The sequence below is a fragment of the Rattus norvegicus genome, chromosome 5 (genome assembly GCF_036323735.1).
Source record: "Rattus norvegicus strain BN/NHsdMcwi chromosome 5, GRCr8, whole genome shotgun sequence".
NCBI classification, from domain to species: domain Eukaryota; kingdom Metazoa; phylum Chordata; class Mammalia; order Rodentia; family Muridae; genus Rattus; species Rattus norvegicus.
Window position 1 is genome coordinate 83,528,296 of NC_086023.1, and position 23,182 is coordinate 83,551,477.

The 23,182-nt window shown below is 40.7% G+C and overlaps 1 protein-coding gene across 1 annotated transcript in view; it reads left to right on the top strand.

Annotated features, from left to right (window-relative positions):
- Pappa (pappalysin) overlaps window positions 1-23,182 on the top strand; it is a 238,007-nt gene that overhangs the window by 14,938 nt on the left and 199,887 nt on the right. Inside the window, exon 2 of the mRNA NM_001401319.1 lies at window positions 19,083-20,145. Within this exon, the coding sequence (NP_001388248.1) occupies window positions 19,083-20,145 (1,063 nt within the window). The remainder of the gene's footprint in view (window positions 1-19,082; window positions 20,146-23,182) is intronic.

The window sequence follows — 23,182 nt, forward strand, 5'->3', positions numbered from 1 at the left end:
CTTCTCTTCATTCTCTCAAAACAGGTATGCTATCTTTGTATCTTTCTGTCTTTTCTCCATGCTTCTCTCTGAGCCTTTGCATCCTGTCCAGTTCTAATTTGTGTTCCTGCATCTCCCACATCTCTCTACTGTACCTACATGGCCTCCTTTCATTTCACACTCACCATGACTGCCAACCTCAGGGACCATTTCCAAAGTAAATACCTAGGGGGATACATAACGCAAATTTACAGAATATATAATCTAGGCTCCTCAGCACGCAAATGGAGAACTTGTTATTCTGAAAAGTGAAAGAAACCATCACAACTTCCATTTCATCTTAAACATAGAGAAGGTCCCAGTTCCCTCTATCTTAATATCTTTGAATTTGGACCCAACTTGATCAAATGTAGATTTAAAAATTCATATAGTCAAGTCCTACAATTAGATAGGACTACACCTGCCCTTTCATTCCTGGAAAGCCTGAAGTCCAGTGGGAAAAATGATCAATTCTAGATTCATCAGTGATGCAGGGACAACTCAGAGCTCTCTCTTGAGAAATGTCCATGTATCTCTCTAGGTCAACAAGTGCATAGCATATGTTCCACACTATAAGATATAGTCATGGATAATACAGAGCAGGTCCTTGCCCTTGTGGACTTTGTATTCTCCGGAGAAGTGAAAGGCAATAATTTAGTAAACAATTGTAAGCAATTATAACTTACTTGTGAGAACCAGGATTAGAAAATAAAATTATCAAGCTTTGGGAAATGACTACCACAGAAAAACACTGGCTAGCAGGGTCAAAATGAGGCTTTCATGAAGGAGGACAAAGACTGAGTAATAGTTGTCAGAGGCAGAAACAGATCATGGCCAGAAGAAGTTGAGCACAGAGGCAGAGCTTATGAAAACCACTGGGAGATAGGTATATAGAGAGCTGGAAATGGCTCAAACCATGAAATGTGGATATTAATCTAGGTGTGTGAAGAAGTGGTCAGAGAGATTCTATCAATGACTTATTAGGTTCATTAAACATTTTCCAATAAGGATCCTGGATTACATGATGGGTGAGGGTCTCGATCTCAATATTACCATGGTTGAATTTATTGCTGGAATTTTTATTATTTAGTACTTTGATTAATATCATTATTATTTATTTTAGAATATCATTTCCAGCTAAAATACCTAATTTCTGTTCATACTTTAGACTGACAGGGGAAGGATGGGCTCTTTCATTTGGCTTCAGGAGAATTTGAAGATATGTATGTATCTCAAGATGTTTTTTGTCAAAGTGTGTGGTTGTGCATACTTTTTTTGAGTCCAAAGTTTTCATCAGCCCCAAGCAGTTACTTAAATGCTAAGAAACAGGGAGCATCCCAGGTCATCCCCTGAAGGCTGTTCCCAGCACGAGAGTCTGAGCAGTGGAAAGGATCTGTGAAAATGAGACTGTTGATGCCTAGTTGTCAACTCAGACTGAAGAATTGCACTTTTCATCATCTGCACCCTTGCTGGAGTAAATAGAATTTAGGCTTTTATTCTCTAAGGAGGAATTAGTATAGTCCTTAGAAATTTAATCTACAACTTTGTTTATTCAAACTCTGTTCACTCAGTTTCTATGAACTTTTAAGTAGGCAAAGTCAACTCTATTGTTGCCTGAAATATTTCTCCTGGTATTATTCAGTTTGGATGGTGTATATTGATTTAGTCCAATGCATTCTAACCATCTATCAACTTTTAAGTTCTTCATAGTCACCCATTCCTTATTCTTCCTTTACTCTACCTTTTCATTTGTGGGTCTGTGTAAGCTTCCCTATATCAGGCTTTGGGCTTAGGGCCCAGGCACAAGTTAGGAGATTGTTCTAGTTGTTAAGATAATGTTAATTCCTAACTGTTTTAATTTCCCCAAACATTCATTGAACCCTGCACTATCATACAGTACAGTTTGAAAGTCACTCACTTCAGAAGTTAAAAATTACTTTAAAAGAAATTAAAGTGTGTTGTCTACATAGATATGAATTATAAGTATTCCATGTAGCTCTTGGAGTCAGAAACTGCAGTGCCAGGCAGCTTGATTTTTGTTTGTTTCTTTGTTTGTCTAACAACACTACTATTTTTGTCAATCCTCTTTTTGAGCTTTGAAGCAACATGTGATGGAAAGCCTGTATAGAATGAGAAATAGAACCCAGGTAACAGGGAACCAACTACCTTCTTAGGTAGAGACAAGAAAGAGAGTTGTCAGTCACTTGGCTCCTAGGATCTTGCTTGTGCTCCTTCCCTCAGGGCTCCCATTCAGGACTCTGAGAATCCGTGATCTCTGAGCATCCCTGAACATAGGAAGTAGCAAGAAGCCCTCATGACGTGAAGTTGTTGCTGTTTCTGAAGCATTTTCAACATGCACCTATCATATTCCCATTTACCTTGTAAAACAAGCATTCTCATTTAATACAGTGAGGTCTTTGTATTCTGAACAGCAAACACATATTTTTAAGGCTTTCGGGCAAAACCTGCCTTCCCCTCCAACTCTCCCCCCTACCCCCACTCTACTGGCTCTCTAGTACAAAGCCTTGTGTCAGCAGAACTATCTGTTTACAAACAAAGGCTCCAATTGGAAAGAATCAGCCAATTGTGCCCCTAATTCTGTCCTGAGCACCCACAGCAGCACTCGGCAGAAGACTCCCATTTTTCCACCTTCCTGTATTTCTCATGTTTTCTGACTCCTTCCACTGTGCATGAGATTCCTAGACTGAATGGGTGGTCAAATGCTGGTCGGGGGCATTTGAAGAACTAGGCTATATAACCTAGTCAAGGATCTGCTTGTAATGGTAAAGACGAACCTCAACACTTGCAGTTCACGTGTTGCCACATGAAACAGAAGCTGGCAGAAGAAGAGTTATTAGCTGGGGAATGTACAGTAGTTCTATGGAGAAAAAGTAGCTCCAAGGTCTTGAGTGCTTTATCCATTCTCTCTGACTCAAGCCTGCTGTGGTTCCCTCTTACTTCCTCATAGTAATGAAAGTAGCTGGTGTATGGACTATGTACTCTAAGACAGACCCTGTTCTAAGAACATTGCCTGTGCTTTACTCCTCCCAAGAGTCCTCTGAAGTGAGTAGCAACAGTGTCCCAGTTTGTTAAGTGAAGGATGAAAATTGTTTAAGTGATTCCCATAAAACGTACATCCTAGGCAGTGGGAGAATCCATCCTTCAGGTCAGCATTATAACCAGGCCACCACAAATGTCCTAATACCAGATCTGAATGGCTCAGTACGATGTCACACTTGCTGTCCAGACTTTAAATCCTACCAGTAGCTTGTAGTAGAGCAAATTGAGACTACTCAGCCTCAGCACCAAAAGACTTTTGGGATACACAATTCCTAGTCATTGCTTTCCTGTGTACTGTAGGATGCTAAGCAGCATCTCCAGCCCCTACCTGCTTGGACCAAAGCTGGTCCAACCCACTCAACAGTTGCCATGATCAGAAATGGAAGCGTCCACCCCCAAACACCCTATAAAAGGAAAAATCTATGTATCTTGAGAATGACAGACATTAGATTAATTATAATTGCCTGATATTCTTAGAACATATATTTCCATTTCTTTGCCTTTTCACATTAGATTTTTTCTTGACCTTATGGTGTCCTTGTCATTCCTCTTCCCTTCTATGTTCTATAACCTACTACATGTACTGTTGTCTCCTTTAAGACAGACAGGAAATACTAACATATCTGAGTAACTAATCTGTTTATTTTTATGCTTAAAATCATAAAAATGTATACCCAATTCCAAACTTTTGATTTATCGCACCCCAAAAGATTCCATTAAAATCTTGAGTTTAAAAAAGTTAATGTGATTCACATATCTAGCAGATTTCAATTGGCTTTACCATATGTCAGGTAACAAGCTAGTCGCCAAGGGTCTTTTTCCTTTTTTTTTTTTTCCGGAGCTGGGGACCGAACCCAGGGCCTTGAGCTTGCTAGGCAAGTGCTCTACCACTGAGCTAAATCCCCAACCCCCATCGCCAAGGGTCTTAAACCAAAGGATATTTACCTGTATTAGATGGATCAGCTGGACCAAAATTGAGGCTTAGATCCACTCTGTACACTCCTTCAATTTAATAGGAATGAATCCAGAAACAGAGTTAACCGAAAGTTGCAGAGTTCAGACCCTGCAACTAGACACCAGTATTGAAGATGATCGTAATACAAATTCTGAATCCCTGATAGGTGTCCAAATGTCATTTACGTGTTTTAAAAGGACATCATGCCCTTGTTTTGAATTGAGTCGCAAGTAACAATTTTATAATAGATGTCAAAACAACAGAAAATTACTATCCAGGTAAAAAATGCTGTCAACCTCTCCAAATATTTGATTACACACTAGTCTCATCATTAACGGGCCTGCATTACACGAGCTTGCTACTGCCACATAGTCCTGAGATACTAATCCTGGCTTTCGCTTCCCTGTCACAGGGAAAAGAGGTGCCACATGACTCTAATAGTTCTCTATTTCTCTACTTTAAATCTCCCAGAGATTCTCTCATGTCTGTGGAAGGAAGTTGGATCTTGCTGTATGCCAAGCTCAGCCCTTTGCAGTTTAGTCCCAAGCAGCTCTTGCCAGTTCATTTCTGTCCACTCCCCTGCACATTCTCAATCCTATCAAGTATAGATGTCTTTTCCATCTGCAGGCTTCCCATAGGTGACAGGTCCTATCCATGTCCATCTGACTCTATACTTGAAGTTCTCCTGTCCCACCTTGTTCCCACCCAGGTACAGGACCTCATCAAGGTTCAGCACTTTGAGATTCATCCAGGGAAACTTCTTGGGGCCTTCATGTCTGAACAAAGTCCTCCTTTGTGTTTGTGTCACAAGGACATTAGCCCTGACAAGGTAGTGCCATTTCAAAGTTAAGCGCCTGAACTCCAGACTCAGACTCTGGCATTGCAGCCCACTTACCCAGGCTTGAGCACATTATTTTCCCACATATGAAATGAAAGCAATGATAATGCATCCCTGATTGGATTTCTGTGAAGATTCCCTGTAACAATCTGTGCACAGTGCTTAGCCTATGTCTGGCAAAGAAAAACCTGGCAAGTACCTCCTTCCATGGCCTTCCTTGCCCAGGACAGAACTCTGAATGATACAACTCTGGTCTGCCTGGCCTCATCACTTTTCTATCTCTTCTTGCCATCTCTCTCCCTGAAAGATGACTCATCTCTGTAGGCCAAGAAGAAATGATGTCAGGCTTACCCAGAACTGTTTGTCTACACTATCCGAGTGTGTTTTTATGGGACAAGCTATGGACTTATGTCAGGAATGAAACTTAATGTCACATTGTTGGCCATCCCTTTTACCGCTTTATTTAAGAGGGAAAGACTTAACAAAAAAACCACAAAATCCAAACTACAACCCACAAATTCTTTATGAAGTATGGATTACAAAGACTTGCAAAAGATTCGTAGAACATTAACTTCAAGCCAGAACACATATTTTATTATTATTATTATTATCTATAAAATATAATTAATAATTGTAATAATAAGTAATATTTTCTCATAAAGATTTCACTTGTTTTTCCAAGGAAAGCCAGTAAAATTATTTCACCATTGTCTGTTCCTTCAGAGTTGACAAAAATGCACATCAGAGAGCATTACCAGCCAAGCTGTGTTTTCCTATTAGTTTTCCTATTTTCAACAATGAAATTTAATGACCATGGTGACAACCTCTCATTCCATAGATGGAAAAACTGAAAGCCAGGACAAAAGAGGCCTCTGCTCTTATATACGGGTACTTCCAGCTTCCTTCCCTTCAAGGCTCTTCATCCAGGACTGGAAAGATTCAACTCTAGTTTCCCCATTAGCCTTAGGCACATTCATCTTTCATTCACTCACCTATTTAACAAATGTTTATTGGGTACTTATGCCCTGGGCACCATGTGGAAGATTCTAGATGCAGACTGATGATAGACATGCACTGTGTGCCCTCATGAACTTATAGTGCAGTTTCAGAGACAACTTAAGAGTGGATATCTGAAATCAATCATAGGACTAATAGTGATCATTGCTATGGAGAAGTAAAGAAATAACCAACCAACACATAGCAGTGAGGACTCAGGAATGAGGGGCTATTGCTTAGGATATTTTGTATAATAAAATAACAGGCCAGATATTCTATAAATGCTGCAGAAAGATGCCCAAGACCTAAGACAGAAGTAGCAGGTACTCATCCATGTGCATATACTCATGGTGCAGACTCATGACAAATGAAAATCTAGTGGAAGAGATAATACTGTTTAGTCTTCTAGAGTAGAAGGACATAAGGCAAAGGAAAAGGGTAATGTTTCTAACCAGAGGAGGCTGTGTGAGTCAAATAGATGGGCCTAACAAGAGTCTGCCTCCATCAGAAATTAGATGTGCCAATGCTTTTATGGAAACTGAAAGATGGTCTTAACGTGGTGGGTCAGAGAAAGGCCTGCATGTACTGCGGAACTGTGGCATTATGAATATGAATCTAATGATAATATACAGATTATATCATATTGGGTATAAATGGCCAGAACATAGACTAGTTAAGGAAGTTCTAATAATATTAAGAATCAACTGTAGGCTTCCCCATGCCGATTGTCTCTATCCCTTTAGAGTTGGCAACAACATGATTACCTTACAAACTAAGAAAGAAAACTTCAGACAAGTGTTAGATTTTCCTAAATCTGCAGGTATATGGTGGCTCAACAGAGATCTAAAATCATAACTCAACCCGATCTCAGAAAAGTAGGCATCACTGTGTCATGTGGACTTTCAAGCCTGCAGATAAAGCTCCATGTCCATATAACTGCATGTAGACCCATTTTCTTTTAAAATGAAAGTGTGTGGAATACCTGCTAAGCACTAGGTTTTAACCAAGTAATATAGATTATATTGTTTTAAACCTAAAATGGGAGAGAGAGAGAGAGAGAGAGAGAGAGAGAGAGAGAGAGAGAGAGAGCGCAGGGTGGAGCATGGGATAGCAAGAAAAACAAAATTATGATCAGCGTAAAACAGAAAAGAAAATCACCATTCAATGTCTCTTTCCTTCCCCAACAACTCATGATAATCAGTTTTGATGCATGTTGTTTACAGAATGTAATATGGTTGGTTTTGTATGCCTGTGTGGTGATGTTTGTATGAACATGTGAAACTTGCTTCTGAACATATTTGATGCATCTATGTTTTCTCTTTTCTCCAGTTCTCATTGTCTTTTGTGGTCTCCCCATGTGCATTTGTTCTTTCTTGCCCTCACATAAACAGAGGATGATGCAGTTTCTTGAGCACATATTTGACCAGACATTTTAAGTGTTCTATGAACAGTGTCTTATTACAGCTCTCTAACCAGAGCTGCATTGAGGTCATGTCAGAGTTGGAGATTCGCAGATCTGTGTTTGCTTCTGAATATAGCTTTTAATCACTAGACAATCTACTGGGCTGTCACTCAAACAAACATTCTCATGTGTTCTCATTGACTTCCTCTGCCTTGTATGCATACATATCAGCATCAGTCAGTGCTTTCTACTTGCCAGTCCTTGTGCAGAGGCTAAGATCATCAAAAGTATGTATGTACCTTGAAGCTTCCCTTGTGTTCTGTTAATGACCTACCTGGACCAATATAGGATCCTCCAAATAGAAATATTCCTTGTTTCTGAAACAGCTTCTTGTGTAGTTCAGTAGAACAAGAGTTCACATACTTTACTCTTCAAATTTAAACTATTCCTTAGATTTCCGTGAGCATAATGCATAAATGAGGCTACCCATTAACTGTGTGGGGGAAAATAGTGCTGATCTCAATGAGAATGTCTCTAGCCACTAAAGTATTTGAGGTTGTAGATGCAGACAGAGAGCATCTGTGTGCTGACTTAAGATTTACAACTTGGATTCTGGTTCTGTCCCTCACAAAACACATCAGATGATCTGGACAGTCTTGGATCCTCACTTTTCACTTTCATATAGAACAAATCATCTCCATTTTGTCTCCTTCAAAGGGTACTATAAAAAGAAAATTGAACAAATGAGACACTCTGTAGATTTCAATCTCAAAGAAACTTCATGTTCTGTGCTATTATAACTAACATAACATGAAGTCAGAGTGGGAAAAATTGAACAATTACCTAAAAGAATAAATATTCAACTGATGGTATGAGGATTTTATGTTTTCCATAGAACCTGTAGTACAAGAGTGAAGTCTAAGTAATCACAGGTCAAACGACTTTGGCCATCACTGTCACAATCTTGAAACTCAAGTTTCTCCATGGTGGAGGGAACATAGAACTTACTTTGTGAAGCAGTAGTAATGGTTCAAGAAGATGACACACAACATGCTTTTGGTCATGTTCCTTACACATCATAATTAGTGAGTATATTTGTTCCTAGGCACATATAACTGTGACTGGAATTAGAAAAGTCAAGCAATATTTTGAATAGGACACATGATAACAAGTTTTCCTAATTGCATTTTTCTAGTCTCTATTTGTATCTCTTTTGCATCCATCTATGGAGCAGCTGGAATCATAAATCCCTAGCTCAGACCCCATACTGTTCCTTGACAAGCCCCGTGCTTCAAATATCTAACCAGGGCCTGGTACAATGGATATTACAAGAATATATGTTGAATGAACAAATTCATATATCAGAGGAAACTTAGAGATGCTAATTTGGGCAATTGTTAATCTCTGAGACAGGACCAGTCAAAAAACTCAGACATCTCAACTACAATTATAGATACAGCATTAGTTTATGTATACATAAGGGTTTCTAGAAATCAGAACATTGGTCACTGTTTGAAAGAAAGGTGGGTAACTTAGTCTTTGTCTAGTACATTACTGAAACATGACTAATGATGAGTAGGTCTCCTCAGGTACTATGGAGTTCTTTGCTTGTAGAAATATGAAGGGTCTCTTGTTAAGATGCCTTACAAGTGATTCAGCGTGGTATGGAGTGGTAAAGGGGTTGATAATAGACTCTAGTAAGGAAATCTTCCTCTTGGCTCTACTTGTTACCATAGTGAAGGGTGAGAACTGAGCTACTTTGAAAGTTGAGGACTACAGGAACCATCTCATCTGTACGTCACCATTTCCTCAAAAACAACACTGTTCTGGTGTTTAATGAATGAGTGTAGAGAGGAGTTTCTCAAGTGATCAATATGAAAAACAAAACAACAACAAAAAAAATAAACAGAGACCTTTCTTGATGGCAGGAACATTGCCAAAATCTGGTACCTGATTTGAGCTGTGTTAAGTGTTGAGGGTGAATAAAATTGAAATCCACCCTCACCCAAGCTCTTCTTTCTTCTCTTTTCCCCTTCCTTCCTTCTTCCTCCACTCATGCTCATTCACAGTATGTGACAAAGTGGACAATGACATATCTTTGTGACTGACAATAGTGAGAGAAAGACACACAGTTGAAGAGCACAGAAGGAAAACATGGCCCAATTCTAAGTGGATAATAAAGAGCATTCACTCTGATTATCTATAAAAACATACAGCTACACTTATTGAATGCTATACAAGTATGAAGTTTCTGTCTTTCAGACCTTCCTATTCTGAATGGGAAATACTTGTTATATCATTTTATACATGAGGAAACTCGAAGGAGAGGGGGTTTAGGGGATGATGGGAGGTATAGCCTGAGGCTACCCTGCTAACAAGGAACAGAGCTAGGCCTCAAACAGACCAGTCTGACTACAAACTACAGATGTTTTAACACTTAGTATGTTGCCAGTGGCTGTGTGCCAAGTCCTGCCAAGTTCATTATCTCTTTAGTTTCGTCTACAACTGTCAGAGGAAGAAGGGTTATCCCCACTCTAGATGAGTACTAAAACCAAAGTAGGTTTCCTCCAGAATTGCTGAGTTCCTTCACTGATAGCATGGTAGAGCCAGCACTTGATTTGTTGGACTGTTAAACCCTAAACAACAGCAACAACAACAACAACAACAACAACAACAACTACTACTACTACTACTACTACTACTACTACTACTACTACTTCTTCTTCTCCTTCTTCTTCTTCTTCTCCTTCTTCTTCTTCTTCTTCTTCTTCTTCTTCCTCTTCCTCTTCCTCCTTCTCCTTCTTCTTTTTCTTCCTCCTTCTCCCCCTCTCCCTTTCTCTCTCTCTGGTGTGTGTGTGTGTGTGTGTGTGTGTGTGTACACACGCATGCATGCACGCAGGTGTGAGCACTCATTCACCTGTGCACACCTTATTAGATGTTCTGTTGCTGTGAAGAGACCCCAGGATCAAAGCAGCTCTTAACCCCTGGGAGCTCTGAGACTGAGCCACCAACCAAAAAGCATACAGGGGCTGTACAGAAGCCCTGGCACACATGTAGCTGAGGGCTGCTTTGTCCTGCCTCAGTGGGAAAGATGTGCCTAATCTTGCAGACTTAATGCTCCAGGGTGAGAGGATAGACAGGGGTACTCCATCTTCTCAGAGTCAAAGGGGAGAATGGATGGGTGAAGAGTCTTTGTAAGATGATCCAGGAGGGGGTCAGTGTTTGGGATTCAAATTAGTTAATTAGTTAATTAGCTAATTCATTAAAAGGAAGGATTTAATTGCTTACATTTTCATAGATTTAGTCCTTTATCATCATGGAAGGAAGCATGGTACCATGCAGGCAGACTTGATGCTTCTCCGTAGGCAGCAGGCATAGAGAAAGACAATGAGCTGATCTAGAGCATTTGAAAATCAAAGCCCACCAAGAGTGATAGTTCCTACAAAATGCCACACCTCCTAATCTTTGTCAAGTAGCATTACTACCTAATGGCCAAACATTCAAATCTGCGTACCTAGGTAGATTATTCTTATTCAAACCAGCACATTGTGTGCACATGTGCATATGTGTGTATATGTGATATGTGCATATGTTTTGTGGAGATATGTACAATCATGTGTAAGTGCACATGTGTGGGGGTGCCTGCAAATTCCAGAGGATAAGTCTTCCTTTTATTTTAGGTATTCTATTTTATGTATTGTCAGGTTTTGTGCTAAACCTGAAATTTACAATTTCATTTAGATGTCTGGATGGTGAAATCTAGGAATTTTTTCCACCTCAATCTAGCCTTTCCCAGCATTGTGCTTAGACACATACTTCCACGCCAAGTTTTACATGGACGCATGGAATCCAAACTTCGATCTTCTTAGATGTGCATCAAGCACTTTATCGCTGAAATATTACCTCAGTCCCAAACTTTGACCTTTCTATTGTACAGACTGCTTTTAGGAAGAAAGTATTCGGAATGGAAGGTCAAGAGCAGAGGAAAATATGAGTGGGGTTTTGTTCGTTTTGTTTTGTTTTGATTTGATTTTGAGCACGTAGAGTATTTTGCCAGTCTGAATCTATCACATGCGCCCATGTATTTAGACTTCTGGGTTATAGATATATGTATCATTCTTAAATTTCTTCACAGCTGGAATGTTTAAAGCAGTTCTCAAGTATGTGTTCATTCATCTCCTTTACCATTCCAAAGATACCTGGGAAATATATGAAGCATACAGGTTAAAAGTGTTGATCCTGGAAACACTTGAGGTGGAAGAATCCAGACTCAGAGAGCTTAAGTCATTTAAGGTTGTACCGTGCAGTGAAACTGGTAAGCTGAACCACATAGTTAGGAAACACTCAAAAGTGGTTCCTAACATGATAAGGCATCTGGGTTAGAGAGCAGATGCAGATGGCATTGTCTATACCAGCTCCACTGTTTGCTAAAAGTGACACTGTCTATATCATCTCCACTGCTTCCTGCCACCTAGCTTCTATCAGAATGCATACATGGCCAACATACAGGGATCCTCACCTGAGCAAGTGTGACTAAGGTTGATTGACCATGTAGCTAAGGTTACATTGGATGTTTTTGCTTCTCTGACACTGGGAGACCAAAATGCCCTTTGGTACCATCTCAGCCTTCTCTTAATGTCTAGTGGTTCTGAATCCTTCAGGTCATTTTGGGGGCCTCCCCTAAATAAACCTAGTGCAGGGACCATGGGTATACTTAACCCAAATCTGTCTGTTTTAATTACTCTCCATTGAACAGACGAAAGCTTTCCATAGGATTGCTCTCTCAAGCATTCTTCCGTGGTTTTGATCCTGGCGATTAAATCACAGAAAGCAAAGCATAACAAAACAAAAAGGGATCAGTGTTGACCTTTAGCTCTTAATTTTTTTTTAGCATCCTAAAAGAAACTGTATTGTTGACCTAAATTTCTCTTTTCATTCCTCTGTTTGTATTCTCCTGTCAGATTCCCATAGATCAAGGCCCCAAAACTGCCTGTTCTACCCATGACCTTAAATTTCTCACAGTGGATCACTACGTTGGAGTATCTGAAGAATTACAATCCTAGAACTGTGAATCTAGGAAATGGGGTAGACCTTTAGGTCTATCTGTTGTGATCATCCCATTAGGAGAGGGAATGAAGAAGCTCAGAGTATAATTGCTTATCTAGTGGTGCATAGCAGAGCAGTATCAGAGGAGGCAGAAGAGCCTCTGCTGGCCGAAAGGGATTCCCATGCAGGAAAGCATCCTGAAATCCATTTTGTCTGTAAAGTCAGGTAGATGGGAGTCAGAATCGCATCTTTCCAAGACCTTAGCAGGGATCCTTGTGACATCATTTATGGTCTTCTTATTCAATCTCCATATCTGCTGAAGGCATGTTAATAAAGAGTTTACAGGGTCATGTAAGCCCTGAGGTATGTGTGTTTAACATAGAGATTGTTACATAGAGGTTTTCAAAAAGCTGATATTATCATCATTTATTTGCAACTGCTATTTTTTTATTACAAGCAGAAATCTCCTAGGTAGACTTTTTTTATCTTCCCCTCTGGATACACTCCAGTGGAGAAAAACAAAACAAAACAATATTAGCTGAATATGCAGTTGCATCATAAGCTAATTCTCCTCCCAAGGCTGTGGCAACTCAAGCCTTAATGTCATATTACATTGAGCATCCAGAGAACAGTATAGAAAAAGAGAGACAGAGTTGGGGTCTTTACCTACCCCAGCTATGAAAGAATGAAACTAGACACTGCAATACCTAACGTCTACCACTTCCTACTGCTTAGTTCTACTGATTTTGGCAAGGGAAATTCAATCTCTAAGGCTCAACTTTTTGCACTGGTAAATAGACAGCAGCTATGGTACAAGGCTAGTGTGAGTATCATAGCAGACAGCCTAACATGGAAACAGTTACCCATGTATGCAGAGCAAGCAAGGCGCTTCAGGGAAGTCAATTCAAACACAAACACATAGCTTGCCTTACAGCAGGGAAGATTTTTCTGTGTGTGGTGACTATGTCACCCAGCTTTGTCTCCTCCTAATAGACTATGCTCTGCTCAAAATAGAAATTGAGACATTATGTCATAGAAATAGGGAAGTATTTGTGAACTGAGCACAAGGCAGTAAGAGATGGACGGTAGTTTAGAGAAATTCTAGTGATTGTATTTGGAGAGTGTCCTGAATGATAATACAAGAGTCTACTGGGGCTTATCTGGTGTAGCTCTGAGTCTGTGTGACTGAAACAACATACATCTCTTTTCTTACAATCCTGGAGACTATGAGTTCAAAATTCAACTTGGACTTGGTTTATTTAATATCTCAGGCTTTTATTTGGTTGTTCTCTGTGTGTCTTTTTGCGTTGTTTGAACACATAAATGCCTGGAATGTCTCCTCTTATCCAGACACTGTAATTTGATCTTATGGTGACATTGCTGCTATATGATTACCTCTTTCAAGAACAACACCAAATACAGTCATATTCTAAACTTCTAGGTGATGTGAGTTCAACAGATACTTCTTAAAGGAGTCAGAAACATTCAGTTTATAACAAATAAATAGATGAGAGGCTATCAAATTATGACAGAAATCTGAAAAAAATGTAGACACTGGAAGCTAGGACAACCCTGGATCTGTAGAGAGGCTGGCAATGAAAGTCTTGAAATTGGAGGACAAGCTCAAGAAATCATACCAAACTCGAAGTCAACAGATGCCTGTGCAGATGTTAGGTCCCAGTAGAATGGGATAAGTGCAACAGATTGTTAGTAGTAAAGAACTGCTTTCTGATTCTAGTTTTAGGTCTAGGCAAAAGTATGTCACAAGGCTCAGCCTTCTGGCTTGCAGTTCAGCTCAGCTTGCTTGTGTTGGCAATGCAGAGCTTATAGAAGTATTCTTAGAGGAGGCCAGGCCTTAAGACAATCTACAATAAAATGCTTGGTGCTTGGCACTTGAAGTAGTAACATGATTACAAGCATGAGGATCCTACAAGTCCCAATTCAGCACTGTTGCCTTGGAATTCCTGCTCTTGAGCCTCAACACACTCTGAGGAGTGCAGAAGAATGACAATGTAGGAACTGGCAGCTTCGTGGGGAAGGTTAAGGAGACCATGTAAGCACTTGACATTTAGTCATTCCATAGTAAGAGTAACAAGCTTATGTGGAGAATAGAGAAATAGTGATGTATACCCCTAAAGTGGAAACTTTAATGTGATTCATAAAAAGTGCCCTGTATCTCAGAGCATTCTATCAAGTCAAGGCTATAGAGGACTTTATGCAGTTCTCCTGCCTTTAGGGTTTCCTGCTAAGTGTGAGCTTAAATGGAGAGGGATCATTGTAAAGGGGGAACAAGAGGCTGGTGAAACAGCTCAACAGGTAATGGCACTTGCTGCTCAAAGCTGACATCCTGAGTTTGATTCCTAAACCTGTATCAGGATGAAAAGAGAGACTCAACTCCACAAATTGTCCTCTGACTTCCACATGTGTACCATGACATATGTGCACTCCCACATTTTATGCAAAATAACATAGACACAAAGACCTGTCAAATATCTAGAAACATCTGAATGCCTTCGCATATAAAACGTGGCTGCACATAGACCAAGGCATAGTAGAATGGCAGTAGACTGGTATTCTGGTGGACAGTTCCTTAACAGAAAGTCCAAGGATGGGTCCTCTACTGTCACTGTGACTCATCCTCTCTCGCTCTAGGTAATGTTTACATTTGCCTCACTTGTCTGAAAAACGGGGCCCTTGAAGTCACTTTCATTGCCTGGCTCTGTAAGCTTATATTATTTAGCAGGTGTATGGTAATTATATGCAGATTATATGCAGAATTGTGTTTGGCCTTCTGCCTTGTCATACAGGGATATGTCCATTGAGACTATCCTCTAGTCCCACACAGATGGCTGCTTAAGACAGACTTTCTCTATTTTAAAAAAAACTATGTCTCTATCTCATTGAATAATTGTAAGAAAGGACAGTACAGAGGTATATGGGTACTCTTAAGCACCCCAGAGAATGCCAGGTTTGAGTCCTGTATGAAATGACACAGAAGAGAGAGAATCTAGGCATGAGAATTTAAGATTGAGAATGACATAAGGCATCCAGTTCAAACCAACACATACTTTTGAGCACTGTCTATGTACAAGGGACCATTCTAACAATGAACAAATGGGCTCTTAAAATTTAAGGGAGAATCATTTCATTTCAAACCCCAACCCCCACTGCCACGTATGAAAAGGGAAATGAGGCCCAGCATTATGACTTGTCCCACATAAGGGCACACCAAACAAAGTCTCTGAAGCTGAGGCTTGGCTCTGGGCTGATACAGTGCAGGAGTGCTTCCTGTCCAAGCTGCTGCAAGGTGACTCCAATAAAGTTATTTTTCAATATTAAATGATGCCTATCCCCACATCTGTGCCCCACCTCCGGGAAGCTTAGTGATTTCCTCTCACCAACTTATCCTCCAGGTAACTATTTCCATCTGCCCTTCTGCAGCCACTGCTTTTTTTCTTTCACATCTTTCTTCCTGGAGCTACTGAAAATCACTCTTTATCTTTCCCCTTTGCCTTCTGGGACAAGCCACCTCTTCCTCTATACCTCTGAATGGCAGCATCAGGTGATCTGAACCAGAGCTCCAGTCTCCAGGAAGGTTCTGAACTGGGGAAATCCTACAGATGTGTAAACACTTTACACTGATAACAAAACAGGCTTCTTTCCAAAAGCAACAGGAAAAAGCAGAAACCAAAAGCCTCTGGAAAAATAAAAGGAAAGAAAGGAGATAGGATGGTATCATGTTTCCTATAAGAAAGCCCTCCTTTATCATTTTATAAGATGGTGATGGTGGTGGTGGTGGTGGTGGTGGTGGTGGTGGTGGTGGTGGTGGTGGTGGTGGTGATGGTGGTGGTGATGGTGGTGGTGGTTGTGATGGTGATGATAGAGAAATTAAATGGAAAAGGGGGAGCCAATGAGCTAAGAAGTATGAGGGACAAAAATATGATGGCTTTAGCAGCCTCTGATCCCACTGACATGCTAAGTGGACACTAAAACAGGAGCTCTAGAGAAATTAACTCCAAATGTGAAGGCAGCTCTTTGCCCGTGGAAAGTCAGTGGAAAATAACTTAATATGTAGTCTCTTAATATTGTCTAAGGTGGTGGAAATATAGGATTTCTAAGTGGTTTTTGAGCCTTCACCCTGTACCTTCACCTATCAGGCAAGATAATTTCAAAATACCTCCTTTACAAAGGTGGCCCCTGTGTGTTTTGCTTCTACTTATTTCCTATACTTTCATTTCTAATTTACTCCCATTCTCTTCAACCTCTTGAAAACCAGCTCTTCTTTGGATAGCCTGTGTGTCAAGGATAGTATATCCATTATATCTCTTAAGTAGGACAACATATTTAAAGAGAGATACAGATGAGGGAAATATGGTCCACAGAGATGAAGTGATTTCATGCCAGACATATGGCCTGTAATTGCTGTCATCATGAGTCAAAACAGGTTAGCCTGTACCCCAAATTCTCCCCCTTCCTTAACGGTAGAAACATATTTGTCCTCTAGTTTTCCTTGTCCTTTAGCAACTGAGATATAAATTACTGCCTTCATTTTGTTTGCCTTTAAAGCCTCTTTCCTTTTTCATAATATTTTGAATTACATGCAGCCATGATTATTCATGGGACACATAATGGGTGCCCATTCAATGGACACATAAAGGGCAAGACAGTTTTCAGACATCACCCAATATGGTCACTACCCTCAACAGCCATCTAGTCTAGTAGAGAAGAGACAAGAAAATGGAGACAGGCTACTCCAGAATGAGAGATTTGATGCTGTTCTCTGAAAGCAAAATGAATTTAGTAGAGTGAATAATCCATATTCACAGAGATATCAGAGAGTGCCCCTTGAGAGATGTGATTTGTGCATTAGGAAGCCTAGGATAAAGAAAATCAGACATGGGTTGACTATGTGATGCAACACTTTATTCAAAGACCCAGAGGCACCTATTACACAGCCATTGTCACCCAGATGGTGGAAGTAGAATGACTGTTAGGAGACTCTGTGCATTGCTGGAAAATGTTGGGAGTGGGAAGAAAGAAGTGGGTGGGCTTAGATCTTCTGCCAAAATGCTCATCATGTCAGATGCTAACATAGGCATTTGTGTAGATGCTAAGGTCCCAGTGCCCACAAAGGAGAGAAGACTGTGTGGGCCTCCTCTATTGATTTTGTTGGACACCCTCCATATTCATTTGATGAGTATTAACAGCAGACGTACACTCAGAGTTACGGTGACCGCGCAATGATTCTCCAGGGAGAGTAGGGACTGTCCTTCCAAAATGAGCATATTTTATTCATTCTTGTCTCCTTTTCTTTCTCCTCTCTCCTGGCTTCATACATAATCTGACACTTAAAATACACATGTAATTAGAAATTACTCTTCATCATCCAGGAGCTTTGCCTGTGCCAAGGTACAGTGGGTACAGAAAGGTACAAGAAAGACAGGGGGGCGGGAGAATTGATGAGTACAAAGATAGTCAGATGCATGGAGAATCTGTTGAGCTGCTTATTGGAGTTTCTACCTGATTTCTAGATATGGGCATCAGTCTTTAAATGTCCTTAAAGAACAATTAAAACTTGTGATAACTACCTTGAACTTTCCTCGGCAAGTGATGAAACTCAAAGCTTTAATAGTATTAGCATTAGGGCTGTTATGCAACTTGCACACATGACAGTTAATTGCAAGGTCATATACCAACCAGCTGACCTCATATCCATCATTTCCTTTCCTTTAGTTTTCATGTTAATCATTATATAAATGAGAGATAACATCACAGATCTTTTAAGTGTTCAATACATATAAAGATCTTAGCATGATACCCTATCTGTTATACAGTATTAATAGAGTTTATACCTTACGACATTTAAAATGGCATCTATAAATGTGTAAATACACGTACACACACACACACACACACACACACACATACACACACACACTACAAAGAGGGGAGTGTTAGATAAACATCAATTGGTCCTTGCACTTGGTTCTGTATAAACTTAAAAATGTCATCTATTCTCTGTGTCTCAGTGTCCTCACTACTGGTAAAGTCCAGGAAGTGGGAGGCAGTAATCTTCTGAAATCTTCCCAGTTCAGATATTAAGTGTCTTTCTTTCTTCCAGAACACGTGACAGGGATAGACAAGACTCATGGTTGAGACAGAAACACTGACTTTCGAGCCCTTGCCTCTTACTCTTCATGAGCAACCTTTTCCACTATTTCACCTTACAGATCATTCACTGACTGCTAATGGCAGTTGTATGCTTGAAGTTACGGCAATGGTCCAAGAGATAGTCTGTCTAAATGAACATCTTCCATCCCTTATTTCCCACTGTTTTCCTATCACCTTTCATAGCATCCTTTACTTACACTTCTAAATTGAAAGCATACTTTTTCATCCAGCATTTTTGTAAAACCAATAATTTGCAGGCTTTATTTTCATTTTTCAAAATTTTCTATAGGTGAAATGCCCATTCTTCTAACAGAAGCTTTCTTGCATGTTTCATAGTCAAAATAAAAAAGAGCAAAACCTCATGTATTCACTTGTCATGAGGTGACAAATCTAATTCTTTGCCCTCTTAGTTCCTCTAGCTCTTACCTTGCCCTAGGGGTGGTCCCAGAGGCTCCATTAGTAATAGCCAGGGTTTCAGAGAGCTTTATCAAAGCTATTCTAGAGTATCCAGATATGAATTTTATCAGAGAATAATAACTTACCTGCATCTACTTCCATGCTTTATTTACTCATCTTTTTCTTTTGGGGCCACATAGGGCTGTATGACAAATGTTCTTATACCTCGCGTGATCGAGGATGGGTCATGGGCATTCACACCATCAGTGATCAAGGCAACAGAGATCCACGCTACTTTTTCTCCTTGAAGACAGACCGGGCCAGGAAAGTAACCACCATTGATGCCCATCGCAGCTACCTCCCGGGTCAGTGGGTGCACCTAGCTGCTACCTACGATGGGCGACTGATGAAGCTCTATATGAATGGTGCCCAGGTGGCGACCTCAGCGGAGCAAGTAGGTGGCATATTCAGCCCACTGACCCAGAAGTGTAAAGTGCTTATGTTGGGGGGCAGTGCTCTGAATCACAACTTCCGGGGCCACATTGAACACTTCAGTCTATGGAAAGTAGCCAGAACCCAGCGAGAGATACTATCCGACATGGAAACGCGTGGCCTCCACACCCCTCTACCTCAGCTCCTCCTCCAGGAGAACTGGGACAATGTGAAGCGCACTTGGTCCCCTATGAAGGATGGCCACAGCCCCCAGGTGGAATTCAGCAATGCACATGGCTTCCTGTTGGACACTAATTTGGAGCCCCCTCTTTGCGGGCAGACACTGTGTGACAACACAGAGGTCATCTCCAGTTACAATCAGCTCCCAAGTTTTCGGCAGTCCAAGGTGGTGCGCTATCGTGTGGTCAACATCTATGATGATCACCATGAAAACCCTACAGTGAGCTGGCAGCAGATTGACTTTCAGCACCAACAGCTGGCTGAGGCCTTCCAGCACTACAACATCTCCTGGGAGTTGGACGTACTAGATATAAACAGTTCCTCTCTGCGTCACCGCCTCATCCTGGCCAACTGTGACATCAGCAAGATTGGGGATGAAAAATGCGACCCTGAATGTAACCATACACTGACTGGCCATGACGGTGGGGATTGCCGGCAGCTGCGCTACCCTGCATTCATGAAGAAGCAGCAGAATGGCGCATGTGACATGGACTGCAACTACGAAAGGTTTAATTTTGATGGTGGAGAGTGCTGTGACCCAGACATCACTGATGTCACTAAGACATGCTTTGATCCTGACTCTCCACACAGGTAAGGCTTTCCTGGACAGATGTCCAGTTGAGATCTCACTGTGATGTTCCTATTTGATAGATAAGATACCTAAGTTCCCTAGGGGTTTGTGGCATTTTCTAGTCTGTACAGCAGTCTTGTGAGCAACACAAGTTTATTTTTAAGGTTATCAAGGGGACCACATACATACATAGTCCTTTATGAGACTACTTTCTCAGTGCTTCCTATTGACTATGAAGAAGGCCTTAAAATCCTGTTCTCTTGGGGGGTTGGGGATTTAGCTCAGTGGTAAAGCGCTTGCCTAGGAAGCACAAGGCCCTGGGTTCAGTCCCCAGCTCCGAAAAAAAAAAGAACCAAAAAAAAAAAAATCCTGTTCTCTCAAAGAGGTCAGGGTTAAATTGGGGGCCATGCACTGAATGCAAATAGCTGTTGTACTGTACGTGGTAGTGTTTGCTAAATGTGCCATAACCAATTCAGTAGTTTCTGGCCATAGGCTACCATTTAAAGCTAACTCAGTTAAAAGTAAACAGGACTGTTTTTGTTTTTTAATTTTACTTATTGTTTTATACTTATACATTTGTACTTATTACTTTTACTTTGTAAATAAAACCAGAAGCACCGGATGTAATCTCAATTACTTAAGAGAGAGACAAAGGTGATTTTAATTTCAAGAACTTCCTGGGCAACAGAATGAGTTCAAGGCCAGCCTGGGAAAATTTATGAGACCTTATCTCAAAATAAAAGAAGGGTAGGCTTATAGCTCAGTGGTAGAGCATTTGCCTAGTGAGTATAAGACTCTGGATATGTTCAGTCTTTAGCAACACACACACACACACACACACACACACACACACACCCCACAAATGGATGCACATGAGGATAAAACTGTAAGAGGTAAAACTCAATTATTTCATTACCCAATTTGCCACATGGCGTTTGTGGCTTTTGTGCTGGACAAAATGATACAGAAATCTTGCACTGTCAGGCCTAGTTTGGTGGATGCTGAAATGAGTTGGTAGACCTTGGGTCACTCAGGACCTTGGATATGGATCCCAGATCTACTACTTACTCACTTTTTGATCCCATAAAGGCTCTTCCTGGATCTGTATGATGGATATGAGAATGTGATTACTTTTTAAGTTGCAGAAGTCAGAGAGAAGGCACAGGAAACTCCATTTTCTACACCAGTGGCCTGAACCTTAGTAGATCTCAATAAGTATATTTATCTAAGGAAAGGCAGAAGTAGTCAGGGAGGACCACATAAAGCACACACCTTATGACTTGAGTGTGTCATGGAGGGTTCTTTTGGGCAGGTGGAAATTCAGCAAGGTCTTCCAAAGCAGTGATAGTGGGAAACACAACTGAGGATCTCCATATATCTATCATGGATAATAAATATGCACTGTTCTTAATATTCATGCTAAAACACAAACATTATCTTTCTGTTAGGTAAAGGTAGCTGTATGAGATGACAGATCTGATTATCATTTTCACTATCATAACCTTTTCCCTGTGTTTCTATCCCATGAAGACATTATAAACCTTAAATCTATACAACAATATTTACTTTTAACAACAGCAACAAAAATAATAGAAAGCATTGGAGAGATGGCTCAGAGGATAAGTGAAAACAGGATGACCTGAGTTCAAATCCCCAGCACCTATGTAGGTATCATGCACAGTCACTCATGAACACAGCCTTTGCCTTACAGGGCAGAGCAGACAAATTCTGGGAGCTCTCTAGCCAGCCACCTTAGAAAAATGGTAAACTTCAAGTTCAGTGGGAGATGCTTTGTCAAAAACAAGGTGGAGGATGATGACATGGAATACTAGATATTATCATCTATTTTATATTTGCACATGCACACACACAGAGGCATGCATGTACATACACACGTGCTTGTGTGTGTGTGTGTGTGTGTACAAAGAACAGGTATAATTTTGACATCAATCAAAGATTAGACTGGGTCAGGAACAGTGAATTTCTCTTTTATTATTCCTGAGGAGTAAGAAGGAAAGAGGTTTGCTGTTGAGGACCTTAGAGTCTGCCCCAGCTGCTGACTAAAACCAGCAGTCCCAGCATACAGCAGGGTAAGCTGCATTTCCCATGGCACTTTCAGTTTGCAGTGAGGGAAAGTGTCAACACCCACTTTCCTGTTTTTCTCAGGTTCATGGGGAACTTTTCCACTCTGTCCAATACACAGAACCCTGGACTTGCTGATGGCTTCAACACATTTGCAGACATATGCAGGTTTTCTGCTGATACTTCTCTTTCACTCAAAAGAGCAAGGGCCTCCCTTGCATAGACAAATACCTATGTTCAGAGAAATGGGGATTCTGGCAGGAGAATGTCCTGCCTGGCAGAAACTCAAAGAGCATTCATGGCAGCTCAGCCTGCTCATTCACAGAGGGCTCCTGGGCACTCACTTGTTATGCAAAGGAAGATGTAGGGTATGGCTAGTTGCTTCCAGGTCACTTCTGCTCACATTTGGTTCTCGGAAGAAATTGACAAAGAAGACAAGATGGGAGCTAGTATGTTCATCTGTGTGATGGAAAATAATGGGACTTTAGAGAATTCAACATGCATGATTCAGTAAAATCACTTGGCAAATGGAAAATCCGGGTTTTCTGTGACCAGTGTAGAGGGTTCTACTAAGCTTACATGAAAGAAATTCGTATGTTCGAAGGCAGAGTCAGTAGGAAGGAGAATGAGCACTGCTGAAAGTCATGCATACACCAATCCAATTAACTATCTCTGATTCCTGTGACAAATCATTACTCAGCATCTGCCCAGGGCCAAGAGGCAGGGACTCCAACCTTGTTTAACTTAAAGGAAACCCAGATTCTGAAAGACAGAGGGATACATTGCAAACATTATCCTGCTAAAGTGTGGAAGAGTTGAACTCAAACCTAGGCTTAGTAACTCTAAAGCCATTGAATGGGGACGATGTTTCAATTCAAGGAACAATTAGATAACATTAAAGGACTGGGGAGCTGCTGGGGTAGCTTTTACAAAGCTTTGGGAGAAGTTTGACGGTTGTGATGGAGTCAGAACTAA